The sequence below is a fragment of the Coenobita brevimanus genome, chromosome 114 (genome assembly GCF_032717465.1).
Source record: "Coenobita brevimanus isolate Jiangsu-jjx chromosome 114, ASM3271746v2, whole genome shotgun sequence".
NCBI classification, from domain to species: Eukaryota; Metazoa; Arthropoda; class Malacostraca; order Decapoda; family Coenobitidae; genus Coenobita; species Coenobita brevimanus.
In genome coordinates, this window is record NC_137067.1 from 23,634,676 (window position 1) to 23,651,559 (window position 16,884).

The 16,884-nt window shown below is 42.0% G+C and overlaps 1 protein-coding gene across 1 annotated transcript; it reads left to right on the forward strand.

Moving 5' to 3' along the window:
• The first annotated feature begins 2,792 nt into the window (after positions 1 to 2,792).
• On the forward strand, positions 2,793 to 3,668 carry LOC145418394 (uncharacterized). Its single transcript, XM_080286796.1, has 2 exons — positions 2,793 to 2,935; positions 3,197 to 3,668. The coding sequence occupies exons 1-2, from the start codon at positions 2,793 to 2,795 to the stop codon at positions 3,666 to 3,668; spliced, it is 615 nt and encodes a 204-aa protein (XP_080142922.1).
• The last annotated feature ends 13,216 nt before the right edge of the window (positions 3,669 to 16,884 follow it).

Here is a 16,884-nt window from a genome sequence, read left to right on the forward strand (position 1 = left end):
AGGAAGGTTGCTGAAAAAAAATTTCTGAAGGGGCTTTCGCACATTCAGGAGTTGGACGAAGAGTTGCCAAGAGTTCAGACTCCTCGTGGATTCTTGTCAATTTTGCCAAGAATCCAGGGACTGGATTCACTAAGCATTTAAGGTGCCGGATCTCCTAACGGTGCGTAAAGATACGGTGCTGAGGCAGAATCAGTCATTCACTAAGCATGGGCGCCGCCATCTTGCACCAAGATCTGGCGCCTGAAGTTAAGCGCTTGGGGGACATACCTTAATCTACATCACAACCCAGAGTCAGTGTGTTTATCAAGTATGCAACTTCTCGGCCTATCGTTTGCCTTTGTCCCTCTTCACTTCTAATCAACGTCGTAAAAGAAGAAATTGAACAGACATAAAGATAAAAGATGTGCCATAATCGTTTTTAGTGCTGCGAATAACTCTGGCAATACTTATTTCTTTGCAAGGTAATATGAATGTGTCAAAAATAAACATGCCACCGGGAAAGCCTCCACTGGGGCCGCTTGGGCAGTCAGCTGCTGCTGTTTACTGTACAACGATGGGGCTTGTGGCTATGAATTTAGCTCACCGACATTTACGTCGAGAGAGAAGGTTCAGAGACCCATTTGTCCCTCTCCATGTGCCTGATGAGCATTTGCAACGGTGTTATTGGTTTCCACGACATGAAATCAGACTTTTGGCAGTTCATGGTTGATAATGGATGTGCTAAACAATGACGGTTTGATATACTAAGGTGATTAAACCTATATGAAGACAATAACTTTATATCAGACATGGCAGTGGAATTAAGGTGTTAAGTAAACCTAACCAACAATACCCAAACAAAGCCTGTGAGATACAAACCATTTCATGCATCAATATACTGGATAAGGTAACAAGGAAAATCAAAAGGAATGACTTCTTTAACAATATGAATGCTCAACATGAGACCAAAGCAAAATTATTACTGATTTATGGGATCAATTTTATCCTTTGGGATATAAGAAGTTTTTCTAAGGTAACTGCTTACAATACCAAATGATTCTTAGTCATTAATGCCCAAAACATAACCCACCTCCCTCCGCCCCAAAAAATGAAATGACTTCTTAGTTTTAGACTTTTATGATCAAGCTAACCAAAGTGTTATAATCAAACCCTACCTCTACCAGTAACGCCTCATGAATGGATTAGGTTTGTTTGATATGGTAAGTTAGAACAAACAGCTTACATCCTCACAGGCACTATGTAACTAACAACAGAAATATGCATTTTTTTTTTTTTATACTTAAAGTTTTCTTTGCCTGCCTCATTGCCTTGGCTGCCTTCCCCTAACTTGTGACCTGAAATCACGAAATTTCTTCCTCACTTCATTGCTCTCCCTGTTCACTCTGCTAACACTATTCACCCTATAGGTAATAGTTTCCCATGCTAGCATCTTTGCTTTCTTTGAAATGTTTGTGTCTAGTGAGGAAAAAAAATTGTTTTTGTTTTGGAGACTTCATTAATCAAAACTAAGAGGGTAAATATTTCCATTATTGTCGTTTCCTTTTTTTTTTTTTTTTCATGATAGTTTTTTTTTAGTTCATCTGAGTGTTTTAAGGCCTCATTTGATGTGCAAATGAATAATAACCATAACATGACTATGACAATATGATCGGAAATATTAGTAATTGTGGAAGGAAACAGCCTACCCTAAGTGTTTAACTAAACCTAACCTAACCTACCTTAACTGTACCTAATAATTTATTCAGCCGAACCCAACCTAACCTAACCTAATCTAACCTAACCCAACCCAGCCTAAACTAACCTAACCCAGCATCCAGTTGGGAAGTTGGGAAACGAAATCCTCCTTTCAATGTGTTGAGCAAGATTCGGTAATATTCATTTGCACACATTAACACACATACAGGCATACACTGTATGATAGCACAAATCCACTGGGTATGGTAAGATTGCGCGCTAAAGAACCGGCTAGTAAAGAAATACGACTGAGAGTTCGTCACTTGAAAGGTTAGGACGTTTCTCGTTTTGTTCTGTTGGACTTGGAGTTTTTATTTCCACTATATATTTCGCTAAAAGAACTTATGCGAGTTAGTTTCTGATGTCATTTCCTTCTGTTGGGTTGAGGACTGTTTTGTGTGTCGTGCATGCTCTCCCCTCTGTGCTTGTGTTTACATTAGGGAGACTAACAGCTGATATGAGGGTTCGCTCCGTGATTGGTTGATCATGACAAAGCCTCACTTGTAAGATTCTCTGTCATTGGCTGAGCAGAAATCAGCTGGTGACGGCCGATTTAAGGCACGTACAACTTACGACCGGGGTACAGTGCCGTAAAAAATCTTAGTGAATACCAAACTCTGGTGAGAGATACGGCGCCACAGGAGTGCGTAATCTGAGGTGCAAGATCTTGCTCAGGCACCTGAAATTACGACCATGTTAGTGAATCCAGCCCCAGCAATCTAGGAGTGCGCCAGGTGGGCGCTACAAGTGGCTACGCATAACTTACGCATTGCTACAAGTTCCCTTGGCGGCGCTGTGAGTAGCTAAGCGTCACTACGCATTGATGAACCAAATGGTCCGTAAAGGTCTACGAGTACCCATAATTAGCTAAGAGTAGCTAGGAGTAGCTAGGACCCCCACTAGAGTAGTTACGAGTGCCCTACGACCATCAAGAATTTGATGCGAGTCTGTCAGTTGTGTCGGGCGAAAAAACAAAAGATTACAGGATGTGATGTAGGTGGACTACTCACTCAATAGCGAGCTTGCATTCATCATAGACCTACGTATCCCCAACGACCATGGTCGGAGGTGCCTACGAATTGAAACTACAGAAGCTGCAGGTGGATTTGGCATGTGAAGCGGCCGACATCAGTGTGGCAATATGTAGGCTGTTACTTGACAAGAAGAAAAGGAAGCAAAAGAAAAGAACCCTTTGGAGCAGGTTATGCTTGCTACAACGTCCTATGTACGGTCAGTGAGAGAAACTTATTGATTAGTTGAAATTAGAGGACTCCCATAGCTTCAGGAATTTTCTTCGAGTGGATGACAACATGTTCATGGAACTGCTGGAAAGGGTTGGTTCCCGTATCGAGAAGCAGGACACCTTCAGGGGGAAGTCATAGTTACCTGGGTTGAGGTTTGCCATCACTCTACGCTACCTGGCGACTGGAGATAGCTACAAAACCCTTTACTATGGCTTCAGAGTGGCCCACAATACCATCTCACTTTTCATTCCCGAGACCTGTGAGGCCATCATTGCAGAGTTCCTGAAGGATGTTGTGGCCTGCCCCACAACGCTGGAACAGTGGAAGGAGGTGGCTTCCCTTTTCTCCAACAAATGGAATTTCCACCATTCAGTCGGTGCCTTGGATTGCAAGCATATTGCAATCACATGCCCCCCCAGTGGTGCAGCCCAATGCTACAACTACAAGGGATTCCACTCCATTGTGCTCTTGGTGTTGGTGGATGCGGACTACAAATTCTTGTACGTTGATGTTGGTACAAATGGATGTTCTTCCTACGCTGGAATTGTCTCTTCCACTGCATTCAGTGAAGCTCCGGAAATTAACACCCTTGGCCTGCCTGAACCTGAGCCTCTCCCTGGTTATGACACACCTGTACCATTCTTCGTGATTGGCCATGATGCCTTCGTACATCGCAGTGACTCGCAGTGACTCTCACCTCACTTTTACCATGCCCTTGGCATATTCGTAGCCATAGATAACTATTAGCTACTCTTCGTAACTCGTAGATGAAACGAAACGAAACTTCTGAGCACTCCTGTGAAACTCCTACATACTCTTGGAAGACTCCTTGCCACTCTTACCAACTCCTAGCGACTCCTAGCTACTCTTACTCACAACGATTCTTGGCAACTCGCAAAGGTTTTTTGATACAAGTTTCCGTTGAGAGTAGCTATGAGTTGCTAAGAATAGTCACGAACGCCTTAGGTATGCGCTTGAAGTTTTAAAAAATTCTTTGCAGTTCTCGCAAAATTTTGAACATGTCAAAAACATCAGGAGTGCGTGAGGAGTCCCGAGACAGTGCCGAGAGACCGTAGGACTATAGAGGAATTGTCAGGAGTAGAGTGCTGAGTGTCTCAAGAGCAGCAACTCGCAATGATTCTTCGTCTGACTCCTGAATGTGTGAAAGCCCCTTTAGGTCTGCTGCTGTCTGTTTTTGTCTTTACTACTCTACTTTTCTTTAAGAAATCTTTATTAGTGCACTGCAATAATGTAATACTATAATAATAATAATCATCATCATCATCATCAACTCTATTTCCTCCTAACTCTCATCTTCCTCCTTCTCCTCTTCTTTTTCCCACTCCTCCTCCTCCTCTTCCTCCTCCTCCTCATCATCATCAATATCATTCCATTTCCCTTTAACATTCCAATGGGATGCAGAAACAGGAGCAAATATTTCAGACTAAAGTATGACATTAACATACACAAACACGAATTTAAGGAATCTTGTGACGCAAGTAAAAAATCTACATAAAGAGATTTTCGCAGTTCGTAGCCGTCTGGAAGCAAGAATTTCACGTGTGTAGGGAAAAATGATGGTCAGATTTGGAGAGGCGACTGCCCCGTGTGAAAACTCAATACGGAATGTACAGCGTGTGTTTGGCTTGTACTCTTTTTTTCCACACCTGAGGGGAAAGTTGTGGTGAAGGTGATATTACAGCATTGGTATCTTATGACTTTTCCATTGTTATATTCCTTCACTGAGAACTACAGGTGTAATATTTACCTGATGTTTGTCTTGTGCTATAATTATTATTATTTTTATTATTAATATCATTATTATTATTATTATCATTATTTTTATAATTAATTATTATTATTATTGTTATTATTATTATTATCATTATTATTATTATTATCATTATCATTATTGTTATTATTATTATTATTATTATTATTATTATTATTATTATTATTGTTACTACTACTAGTACTACTACTGCTATTATTATTATTATTATTATTGCTACTACTACTACTACTACTACTACTACTACTACTACTACTACCACTACCACCACCACTACTACTACTACTACTACTACTACTATTTTTTTACATCTAAAGGGAAAGCTGCGGTGTGAGCAATATCACTGCATACTGATCATAACATTTTCTCCCTCTGCTATATTCCTTCACCAAAAACAATAACAGCAATATTTACTTTAAGCATATGTTCGTCTTGCATTATTATTATTAACACCAAAAGTAAAGGCTGTGAAGGGGCGATATTACTGGAAGTTTATCATAACATTTTTGCTTCTGCTAATATCTCTACCAACAGCAAACACCCGGAATATTTACAGGATAATTTTTCTTCAGGAGACGCACACTCGACTATGATTTACCCAATTCTGGTAAATCCTGAAGCCCGTACAGGAACCCACGGCCAACCTGAGCCCAGATTAACATATACATATTCACTATACTCTTTCTACTTTAACCTGGCTCAGATATTTGACCTTTTGCACCATTTATGTAGGTCAGTGGCGAAATAGGCAATACTACAGCACTACATCCTTTCCACAGCACTTCATTGTGACTGGCATCATATTCTAGTGTTGATATATTGTTACAACTCGGTGTTCAAGGTGGAGAAATGGCAATTTTAGGCCACGTTAGATGAAAAGAGTATAGCACCTCTCCAAGTCTCATGTCTCTCTCTCTAAATTAAACAAGATCACCTGTCACTACCTGGATCTGAAAGTTAAGAATTATTCCGAACAGAATTTTTTTTTTTTTTTTATACAAGGAAGAAGGAACCAAAGGCCAGGAGCCCGCAAATTGTTCCCTATAAGAAAAAACAAAAACAAGATAACAGAGCCAAATTCAAGATCCATTCATTTCGAGATGCCTGGACACATTGCGTTTGAAAGACTGGAGATCATAGGCAGTAGGAAATACAGGGTCAGAGAGTTCCAGAGTTGACCTGCTGCATACATGAAGGACTGGGAGTATTACTGTACCTACCCACTCCCTCCCTACTTACCTTACTACGTGCCCATCTACCTACCTACCTACCTACACTGGAAATCACAGGCAGTAGGAAATACAGACAGAGGGAGACAGTTCCAGAGTTTACCTGTAGTTCTCTCAGGCTCCTATAGCTCAATAAAACTGTCTTGCACTCCGGAACTTAATACTAGACTTACTCCGACCATGTGTGTGTGTGTGTGTGTGTGTGTGTGTGTGTGTGTGTGTGTGTGTGTGTGTGTGTGTGTGGTGGGAATGATGAGTGTCTGTAAACATACGGGTGGAGGAAGAGACATAAGGAGAGGTGAGAGGACAGATGAAGGACTGGGGACGAACAGAGGAAAGCTTAAGGGGAGTTGAAAAACTGGGGAAAAGAAAATGATGACGAAAGCATGAGGGCAAATATGAGTCTGAGAATGGAGGAAAGTCAGGGAGAGAGCTGAAGAAGAAAGAACGATAAGATAAAGAACTGATGAAGAAAGAACAATAATATAAAGAACTGAGGAAGGAGAGATGGGAAAGAATGGTTGGGATGGAAGGAGGGATAGGAGGAGGACTGAGGGAAAGAGGAGTTGACAGAGAAAGAAGTGGAAAGAAGGTAAATGTGGCTGTGAATCCGAGTGACCTGCCTTCGTGGGGGTACCTCGCTCTCACTCTCGTTATGCCTTTTGTTGACATGTCGTGGCTCCCAAGCTTTTTGCTGTCGGTCCAGTTTTGCCAAGGGGGTGTGTTTGCTCTCAGCTCGAGTGCCAGGGTGTTCTCACAGTATGGGTGATGTGGGGGGGGGGAATGGTGGGGTGTGGGCGCTGATGGGGTGGGGTGGGGTGATGTAGGGGTCGGGACGAATTTAAGGAGGGAGGAGAGAACAGGAAAGACAGAACAGAACTGATGGAGAATAGGACAAGAACTGAGATTAGGATTTAAAGAGAAAGGAGAGGACAGGAAAAACAGGAGGGCAGATGGAGAAAAATAGGACAAGACGCTGGACTAGGATGAGCAGAGACGATTGGGAAGAGAAAGAGGGAAAAGACAGGAAAGCACATGGGGAACAGTATGGTAAGGATATGGGTTAAGAAAGCAGAATTCGATAAGACAAAAAGGACCACTATATAAAAACATGTGCGGAATGAAAAATGAGGATGCAAAACACTGAAGGACAGAAGGAATGAAGAGAGGACGACAACACTGAAGAAACGTTAAAAAAGTGGGCAGACAGAGGGATAGAAGTTGGGGGAAAGACTGAGAGAACAAGAGGAGGAAGGAAGAAGCAGGGAGGGGATGATGGAGAGTGTGGGAAGGAATTGAAGGCCACGAGAAGAGGGGAAGGACAGAACATATGGAGGAATATGGAAGGAGTATTAGGTTTAGGATTAAGACTGGCATATGGGAAGAAGACTGATACAAGACGAGTGTGTAAAGACTTTGGATTAGTGTAAGAGGGAAGGTTAAGACGAGATGGTAAGGGAGAGAGCCATACCATATGGGGGACGAAGGAGAGGAAAGACAGAGGAAGAAATGATGGAGGGAAAGGAAGGGTAGATGAAAGATGGAGGGAGAAGAGAGAGAGGATAAGGAGGAGGAGGGGGGGGGGATGGAACGATAGGACAGAGGAAAGACAGTAGACAGAACACAAACGAGAGGATAAAAGGAATGTGTGTGTGTGTGTGTGTGTGTGTGTGTGTGTGTGTGTGTGTGTGTGTGTGTGTGTGTGTGTGTGTGTGTGTGTGTGTGTGTGTGTGTGTGTGTGTGTGTGGTGGATAAAGGAATGAGAGAGATAAGACAATGAAAGGATGAAAATACAGAAGAAAGACAAGAAAACAAATGGAGATTAATTGACTCAGAATTGTAATTAGCACTGGGATTAGGATAAGGTGTACCCAGGTGTTATCAAGTGGGTGGCGGCTGAGGGGGGTGGGGATGGAGGGATTACGGAAAGGATGTAGGATTATTTAAGGAGGAAGGGAAGGATTAATAAGACTGGACAAAGATAGTAAGCGAAACACGGGAGAAAGATTAGAAATAAAACTGGGATACAGAAGGATTAGCAAAAAGACTGGAATCAAGAAGGGAAACCTGGACGACAGGAGACAGGAAAGACAGAGAGAAAGAGATGAAACAAGAACACCTGAGATTGCATACCTCTGCCACGTCATCACCATCTTCCTTTTCACTTCAACCTTTGACCCTCATGACCTAAAGTTTATCATTTATTCCTCTGACGGTCCCTGCCATTATTCCATATGTAGTGCAACTCCTTTGAAAGATTTTTTTCATAATGTTGCTAACAGACAGACACAACCAAAATAAGCCACCTTCAAAAAAAAAAAAAAAAAAAAAATCCTGGGCAGAAACAAAAACAAAAAAACAGGATTATGGACGGGAGACTGGAACGAAACGACGAAGGAAGAGTTGAGACAAAACATATCTATCTACCAGTATCTTTTCATCTATCTATCTAAGTAAGGCTGGGATCACGATATGGTATAAACAAGGAAGACTGGTAAACGGCGACAGAAAAAGGAAAGAAAGGACATAAGCAGAACAGCAGGATTAGGATAAGGAGCTGATTTTGAGACCAGGCAATGAAGAAATGAATGACGAAGAACGGGTGAAGAACAAAAGACTGGACACAGGAAAGAATGTGTGGGAAGAAGTGTAAGGCAGCAGGATTAGGATTATGATAAAAAACTGATTAGGATAAGATTATAAAAGGAGACTGGGAGAGGAAGACAGGGGAAACACGAAGAACAACTGAGATTTGCAGACAAAAAAGATAGCTCTGCAGTAACAAAAATAAATAATAAAATAACTTCCTCTTACTTAAGGGGATCAAGGAACAAGGAAAGACGGCAGAAAATACCATTATAATAGGCACGTAAAAATAAAGAATGCGGAGTTCTAGCTGCGGAATCACAAAAAAAAATGAGATGGAGACACAGGGTGAAAGTGTATGTAGGTAAGAATGAGCGTGTGTATGTGGTGTGTGTAATGGTGAGTGTGTGTAAGAGAGTGTGTGTGTAAGGGTGATAGTGTAAGCATGTGTGTGTGTGTGTGTGTGTGTGTGTGTGTGTTGGATGAGAGAGTGTTTAATTAGGAGGGAGATAGTGTGTAAGGGTGAATGTGTGTGTATGGATAAGAATGTGTGTAAGATTGTGTTTAAGGATGAGAGAGGTGACAGTGTGTGCAAGGGTGAGATTGTGTAAGGGTGAGAGTGTGTAAGGGTGAGAAAGTGTGAAATTAAGAGTGGATAGTGTGTCATAAGCAGAGAGGGGGTCGTTACTGAGTAGATACAGAAAAGCCTGAATATGCTTCCTTGTAAGATCATCCCTACAGAATGAGGTGACAGGCAACAGATAAACAAACCGATAAATAGAACAAGAAAAGGATAGCGAGGATTTAGCTTTAAATTAATCATCTGCACCAGCGTCATTATGGCCTCCTCTCTCTCTCTCTCTCTCTCTCTCTAACCCAAATAATTCCCTTGCAATAAAAATCCCAACTGAAACCCGGCTCTTCAAGTTGCATGCAGGATGTGCTAACCACTGCACTATAAAAAAAAGGAAAGAAAGAGAGGATGGCAAAGAAGAAGAAGAAGAGCAGGAGGAGGAGGAGAAGGAGGAGGAGGAGGAGGAGGAGGAGGAGGAGGAGGAGGAGAAGAAGAAATGGCCGGTAAGTGCTTTTCCTCTTCACTCCACTTCGATGAAAATAAAGGTAAAATAAATGAGACTTTTTACCTTAAGGACCTTCTATCGTGCTCCGACCTGTGGGAATTTTACCATGGTGAGAGAGAGAGAGAGAGAGAGAGAGAGAGAGAGAGGGGGGGGGGTTCAGCATGTGTAAATGAGAGCGAGTGCAAGTGCCAGCTGGTGAGTCGAAGTGAGTTTGAGAGTGAGGGTGAGAAAATAAGTGTGTGAGTGTGAGTGGGTGAGTGAGTGTGTAGATGTGAATGTGCGTGTGTGTGTGGGAGTAAATATGACTGTGTTTCAGTGAGTATGAGTCAATGAATGATTTTGAGTGTGCATGGGAATATCAAGGAATATGTGTGTGTGTGTGTGTGTGTGTGTGTGTGTGTGTGTGTGTGTGTGTGTGTGCCTGAGTTACGAGTATAAATACAGATCACATCAACATAAATCACTTTATTGTTTCCAGTTTGTCTTGCAGTTGTTAATACACTTGATGTTTGCGAAGCCTTTGATATGGCAGCGTCAGTCTATTTTCCTTGCTGTTGGAATCTAATGTACACTATTAAGCGCTATTGATACAGAGCGTGTGAGTGTACCATTGTGTTCGTTCCGTACAAGTTCCAAACACAACACCATTACACTAACTCACACATACACACAGGCGATAGGCAAACACGCTCTTACACTCACATAATTTGGTTATGCATTCAGTGAGTCATGCAAAGAGAGCCGTATTAAGTCCTCACAAGCACACACACACACACACACACACACACACACACACACACACACACACACACACACACACACACACTCAACCCTACCCCATACACAGTTTCCTTTTCGTTCCTGCAAATCCAAATATGAGTTATGCGAGTCAATGTATCACAAGTTTGTCCATGAATTTGGTACCAGGATACAAGGACTGTAAGTTACATCCCTGGTGCAAGACCGACTCTCTCCCTGCACCCATTCCCTTGAGGCAGATTCGTCAGAGGGGCAGGGAGGCATGAAGACCAGCAGGGGAAGTGAAGGCTTCTCACTCAGCCACTCACGCACTCACTCCCTCTGCCTCGTTAGCCTGATCTCTCCATCACTCTCTCACACAAACTCACTGACTCACGAACTCAGGTACTCTCACACCCTCAAGTTCGCCCATGCATGCACGCACATTCACTCACTCGATCACTCAACCTCCTCTTTTTACACCTGCTGTGTTTTGAGATCGAGTGGGGGAAAATCCAGTGTTTTATCTCTTACCTTAAGTTCAATCTTCTCCGAGGAAATATTTTACCTGTCTTGACTGCACTGTACCATTTACTGTTCCTCTTACTGATACTATATATTACTAACTCCTTTAATAGAGAGGGCACGAGTAAATAATAATATTCTCTGCTGGACTAACTCTTCAATACGATGGAAACGTTTGTCTTATTCCTGCCACCTCAGAACGTTATTAAAAATTAAAAAAACGCTTCGCACCATAACAAGACAAGCACCCACACACTGCCCAAAAATACGACACGCAATATTCGCCTTCCATCTGGGTACATATTTTCCGTTCTAGGTAATGGCTTGGGATATGTGGAATCTAGCTCATGATACGAACCCGAGATCTGTCGGTTGCAGACCAAGTATGCGACCGACTGGAAGCTCTCCCCTTATTTTTTCTCCACTCAAAATGAAAATTAAATTTCACTACGACCAGGCTTATAACAGTTTATTCCTACCGGTTCTCTTGCTAGACGATTTTTATTTTAAACTTAGGAAGGTCTATTAAAAAAAAAATGAAGGCAGTATCTAACCCCTCAGATCGAAAAGCCTTTCCTTAGCAAAAATAATAATAATGATAATAATAATAATAATAATAATAATAACTCTTCTGGAGATACTAAGGGTAAACTAATAAAGCCTTCCTCGCAGTAAATATACTCCCGCAAATACAGTACACCAGTCCTGTAAGAGACAGCCCTAGCATATATTCAATACGGACGGTGGGTGTAAGCGCCGAAATGGTGGCATGTGGAGGTGTAGGAGGACTACTGGTCCTTGCGATGGTCTAATACCCCCGAGAAATAGGCCCTGAAGCCTTTGCCCAAAGTCGAACACATTAAAGAAATATTAAAACTTGCAGGGAGACAAATTGCTTTTAAAATTACAAGTGCCAGAAGATAATGGTGTCTGGATATGGTTCCCAGTTTCTTGTGTTCAAATACAGGAACTTAAAGAATGGAACTGGTTGAGGAATTTGTCATCACCATCATCATCACTTATCACCATCATCATCTGTCATTTTCATCATCATTTATCATGACCATCATCATCATCATCATCATCAACTACATTATCTTCGTCTCCATCACCATTTTTATCAACGACATTAGCATCATCATCACAATCATAATCACGCGGTACCCATCATCCTGCTAATTTCCCATTCATAAATGGGGTGGGGCGGATCCAGGACTAGAAGCAAGAAACACTGAGACAAGGGAATTATCAGCAACGACCAATGAAGAGAGCAACAAATCCATCCACTTACCAATCAGTATATAAATAACCAACTACTGTATCTAATCACCGGAAACATCATCCTATTTCCCATTAATGAATGCGATCGAGAGGATTAAGAAACAGGTGTAGGGAAGAAAAAAAAATCTACCAACAAACGTCCAGTGCAATGGGCCACACATATATTCACTCACCAGTCTTTAATGCTCGCCTACATCTAGATGGAAAACCATCCACCTCGATTTAAAAACATTAGGGGTAGAGTACGTCTTCTAAATGGCAGTCAGAGATCCAAAGTCTTCGTTTTGAAACCACTAAACGATGGAAAAGAAAAAGAAAAAGCCTGATCTGCTTTCAGATAATTCCCAAATTTGCCTGTAAGTCTGCTTGAGTGATATTTGCAATGGGAAGTGTGTGTGCGCGAGTGTGTGTGTGTGTGCGAGTGTGTGTGTGCGTGCGAGTGTGTGTGTTCTGCCTGACTGACTCCAACTGACAGAGAGACTCTCATTCCTTGACTTAAATTTTTTCCTCGTTCGATGGAAAATGTGGGAGAGGAAGCAGGCACTGACCCACGATAGCACAAAGTAAATGACGTTGGGAAATTTTCGATGCTTCCATTCCGCCTCAGTGAGAGTGAGAGCTGCCCAACCAAGCCCAGATATTGAATTCTGAAAGTTTATGATTTACACAATAGGTGGTTTAAAGGCAGGAAAAATTTATTAAGATCTCCATTTGCTCATACTTTCCAGATGATATTGTCCTCTACTATCTGAAGGGCTGAGATAAAAAGGTAAGATGCACAGGTAAAGGAAAATTGCGTGTGTGTGTGTGTGTGTGTGTGTGTGTGTGTGTGTGTGTGTGTGTGTGTGTGTGTGTGTGTGTGTGTGTGTGTGTGTGTGTGTGTGTGTGTGTGTGTGTGTGTGTGTGTGTGTGTGTGTGTGTGTGTGTGTGTGTGTGTGTGTGTGTGTGTGTGTGTGTGTGTGTGTGTGTGTGTGTGTGTGTGTGTGTGTGTGTGTGTGTGTGTGTGTGTGTGTGTGTGTGTGTGTGTGTGTGTGTGTGTGTGTGTGTGTGTGTGTGTGTGTGTGTGTGTGTGTGTGTGTGTGTGTGTGTGTGTGTGTGTGTGTGTGTGTGTGTGTGTGTGTGTGTGTGTGTGTGTGTGTGTGTGTGTGTGTGTGTGTGTGTGTGTGTGTGTGTGTGTGTGTGTTATCGGTACTGCTGGTACACTGAGCTATTATTTTTACAGATTTAACCACACTTGTATACATTGTTACTTATTATAGGATTTCCTTTCAGAAAAATGTTTGAAAGTACGAGGGAATTTTGAGAGAACACCTTATCAAGAAATCAAGAAATATCTCGTTTTATTTTGAAATTACTGAAAATTATCAATGCTTAGCTACTCTCAAACTGGATTCATTTCTCATATGGTTTCACTTTTCCACTGTGAGGTCACCGACACTTTTTTTTTAATGCACGGAAGAAGGAATCAAAGGCTAAGCCCGCAAACCTTTCTTTCTAAGAAAGAGAGAAAAAAAAATCAATACAACAAAAAGTCAAATTCAAGATCCGTTCATTTAGAGATGCCTGGACATACGATATATCCCTGATGCATTATCGTATTTGATTATTATTATTTTTTTTTTTCGCTACTGTCTCACAAGATGGTAGTGGTTTGTCCAATACACTAATACTAAGGGTCAAAAGAACGAATCAAGCAAGATGTAGTTTACCAGACCTTTCAATTGGACAGAATTATTGAACAGAGAAGGGTGTCAGAAACCAATGTATTCCCACGCTACAGGATTCCTACACAGAGGTCTCACTGAGGTCTGGTAGGTTGTGGCTGCCTTAATACCTTCATTACAAGAGTTGTTTCCAAAGCTAAATTCTAATTGCCTGGCTAAGAAAAAGAAAACCGCTAGGTGGTATGAAAAATAAAATCGCTAGATGATAGGAAAAATAGAATAGCAGGGTGATGGGAAAAATTAAATCGCTAGATGGTGGGAGAAATAGTAACCGTACTGAACCTAGTAATAAGCAGACGTCTGAAAAAGAAGTCGAAGAGGGATGACTGTGGTTACCTTATTAAGTGGAGTGGGCTGCGTGCATTGAGGTCCAACCCCAGCCCAGTGTGTGGTGTGGGAGGGGTGGCGGTGTATGATTCAGGGACCTGCACTTGCTAACGGGCCGCGCTAGATGTGACATCCTGTGGACCCCGCTGTCTATTCCGTTTCTTTCTCTGTCTCTCCCTGCCGCCACACAAGCACTACCTTCCTTTGTGAGGCCACGTCCCCTGTAGAGGCGAGGACCAAAATAACAAATCAATGACGGGGAAGATGAATATGTAGTATTAGTAACAGGGAACTGAGGACGTGAAGAATTTGTACCGGTACCTGTCCAAATACTACTTAGAGTGCAGTTTGATATAATTTCAGTGTCTCCCTACATCCTCCTCACTCTGACGACCATAGGTCATAAGGGGATTAGCAGTAGTGTGGGGATAGATACAAAGCACAGATGGTGAAACAGAAGATAGTGGTAGTGGACAGTGATAACAGGTGAAGAAGAGGGTAGTACAGACACAAAGCACAGAAGGTGAAGTGGAATTTGTTGGTAGTGTAGTATGGTGAAGGTCTGACTGTTAGCCAGTAAGCGTGAACCAACAACACTCAGTGGTAATCAGCGGGGCTCGAATCCACCTCTCCACGTCGTCCCTCTTAATGCAAGTCCCTTACCAAACCAACAGAGCCACCTAGTCATCCAAGACGATTTCATTTTGCTGAGTGTGTCTTGAAAGTCTGCGCGTTAATATTGTCACCCATATCCCTCTCATGCTCTGTACGACTCCCGGTATTCTGTTCTGGATGAAACAATTTTATTCAGCTGAGAGCGAGTCTCATTCACCACACTCAGCAACCTCAACATCGCAGTGCATTTCCTGTCTGTGTTAATCTATTGCGCCTTGTGTTCCTTAAGGCGATATACTGTAGGGCTTATTGAGTTACCTGGCTTTCTAACTTACCAGATTAGTTAGGCAGATGACACGCTATACCCTGTTGATTGTTGGTTACGTAGAGTGCACTGATATTTACAAGACATGCCAGTAGGTGATGCGCAAGAGAGTACTCAGGTGTAATAGACTTCGACAACCCATTCAGCTCTATGATGTGTACAGATTATTATATCCCTGAGAGAGACTTTACAAACTGGAAGGTTGTATCATCCAGTAATCCTTAAATTTAAAGACTCCTCCCTAAAACGAAGCAAAAATCGTCTGGCATTAGGAATAGGACCTAACTGTAGTTGAGGCGGCTAAGGGATGTACTCGTATGTCTGAGAATCACTGTACTTGGGCTGGGGAGAATATGGCCAGAATAATGCAAGTTACATTTCCTATTGCTCCCAATCTCCTTTCACTTTTACTTTCAGCTGTATTGTGGTTCTTACTTGTGCTTAATTCCCTCGATACAAGACATTATTCCGAAGTGTTGAAAAAATCGTTTTGGCACTGAAAGAAGGGAAAAGGTACTGAAAAGACTGACTGACATTTTTTCACCCTTTGTCACGAATTCGCGCGAGAGTATTTATATAAATTCGTGACATTGTTCTTTAATGAAAAAACCACGAACTCTAGTGGAATTCCCGCTGGGCATCACTCAGTTCAACCGTCCTCGTATGCACTTCGAATTTGGCTCTCTATTATTTTTTGTTTTTCTCTTGGAGGGAACTGTTATTGCGGGCTCATGGCATTGGTTCCTTCTTCCTTGCATAAAAAAAAAAAAAAAATTGTCACTTTCACAAGTGACCATTCTTATCCACGACATTAGTGTTTTCACTGTGCGATTTATTGTGAGCCTATATCGTTCACCTTCTTTCCGTTGACCGTTGAAGTTAGGCCACACCTAGTTCCTGTGAATACGGCTAGCTCGTACTTCCCTTCTGAGTTTGAAGTCAGTCAGCTCGGGATCGTCGTGAGATTAAGATCGTTTTGTGCCCAGCATAGAGCAGCGTCTCTGTTGTACAGTGAATTCCTGAATCTCCACCAAGACGGTGATTGGCGAAGCGGGCTTGGAGCGAATAGCAGCACTGGTGTTCATCACAGGCGCCCAGACTTTCGTTTCGGCTCCTCCACTGACCAGTATTTCTGTTCATTTTTCTAGGCTTAAGTTTAATTAGCTTTTGAATGAGCGCGTGAGTGTATTCTCTTGTTATTTGAATTCGTGAGTCCACTAGTGACCGCGAAATTCTCCTTTTGAATTCATTTTGAGATTCATATAACGTAAATTTATTTTATTGTAATCAATAGATTTATAGCTCTTTTCTTTGAGCTTAATGTAATTAGACTCGAGTTTGATTTATCCACATTAAGCTTATTTTAGTTGCTGCTCCTAGTTTGCACAAACTCTTTACATTATCCTTAACTGGTACTTGGGCCAGTTCTTTTGTATCAAGCTTAAATCCGTTGTGCCAGCCAGGAGTTAAGCATCGGCAAGAACCTGTTTATTATTATTAGTTATTGATTGTCAGGGTGGAGTCACTTTCTCAAGAGGCTAACAGTACTACAAACAGCACACGTGAGAAATTAGTCTCTGCTGTGTACTGTTGAGAAAGTTCATAAATTCTCGTCCTTAGAGAATCGGCGAAGTAAGCTGTCATAAAGTAAAACTTACTGCTTGATTTTCACAAGTCAGTCCCTT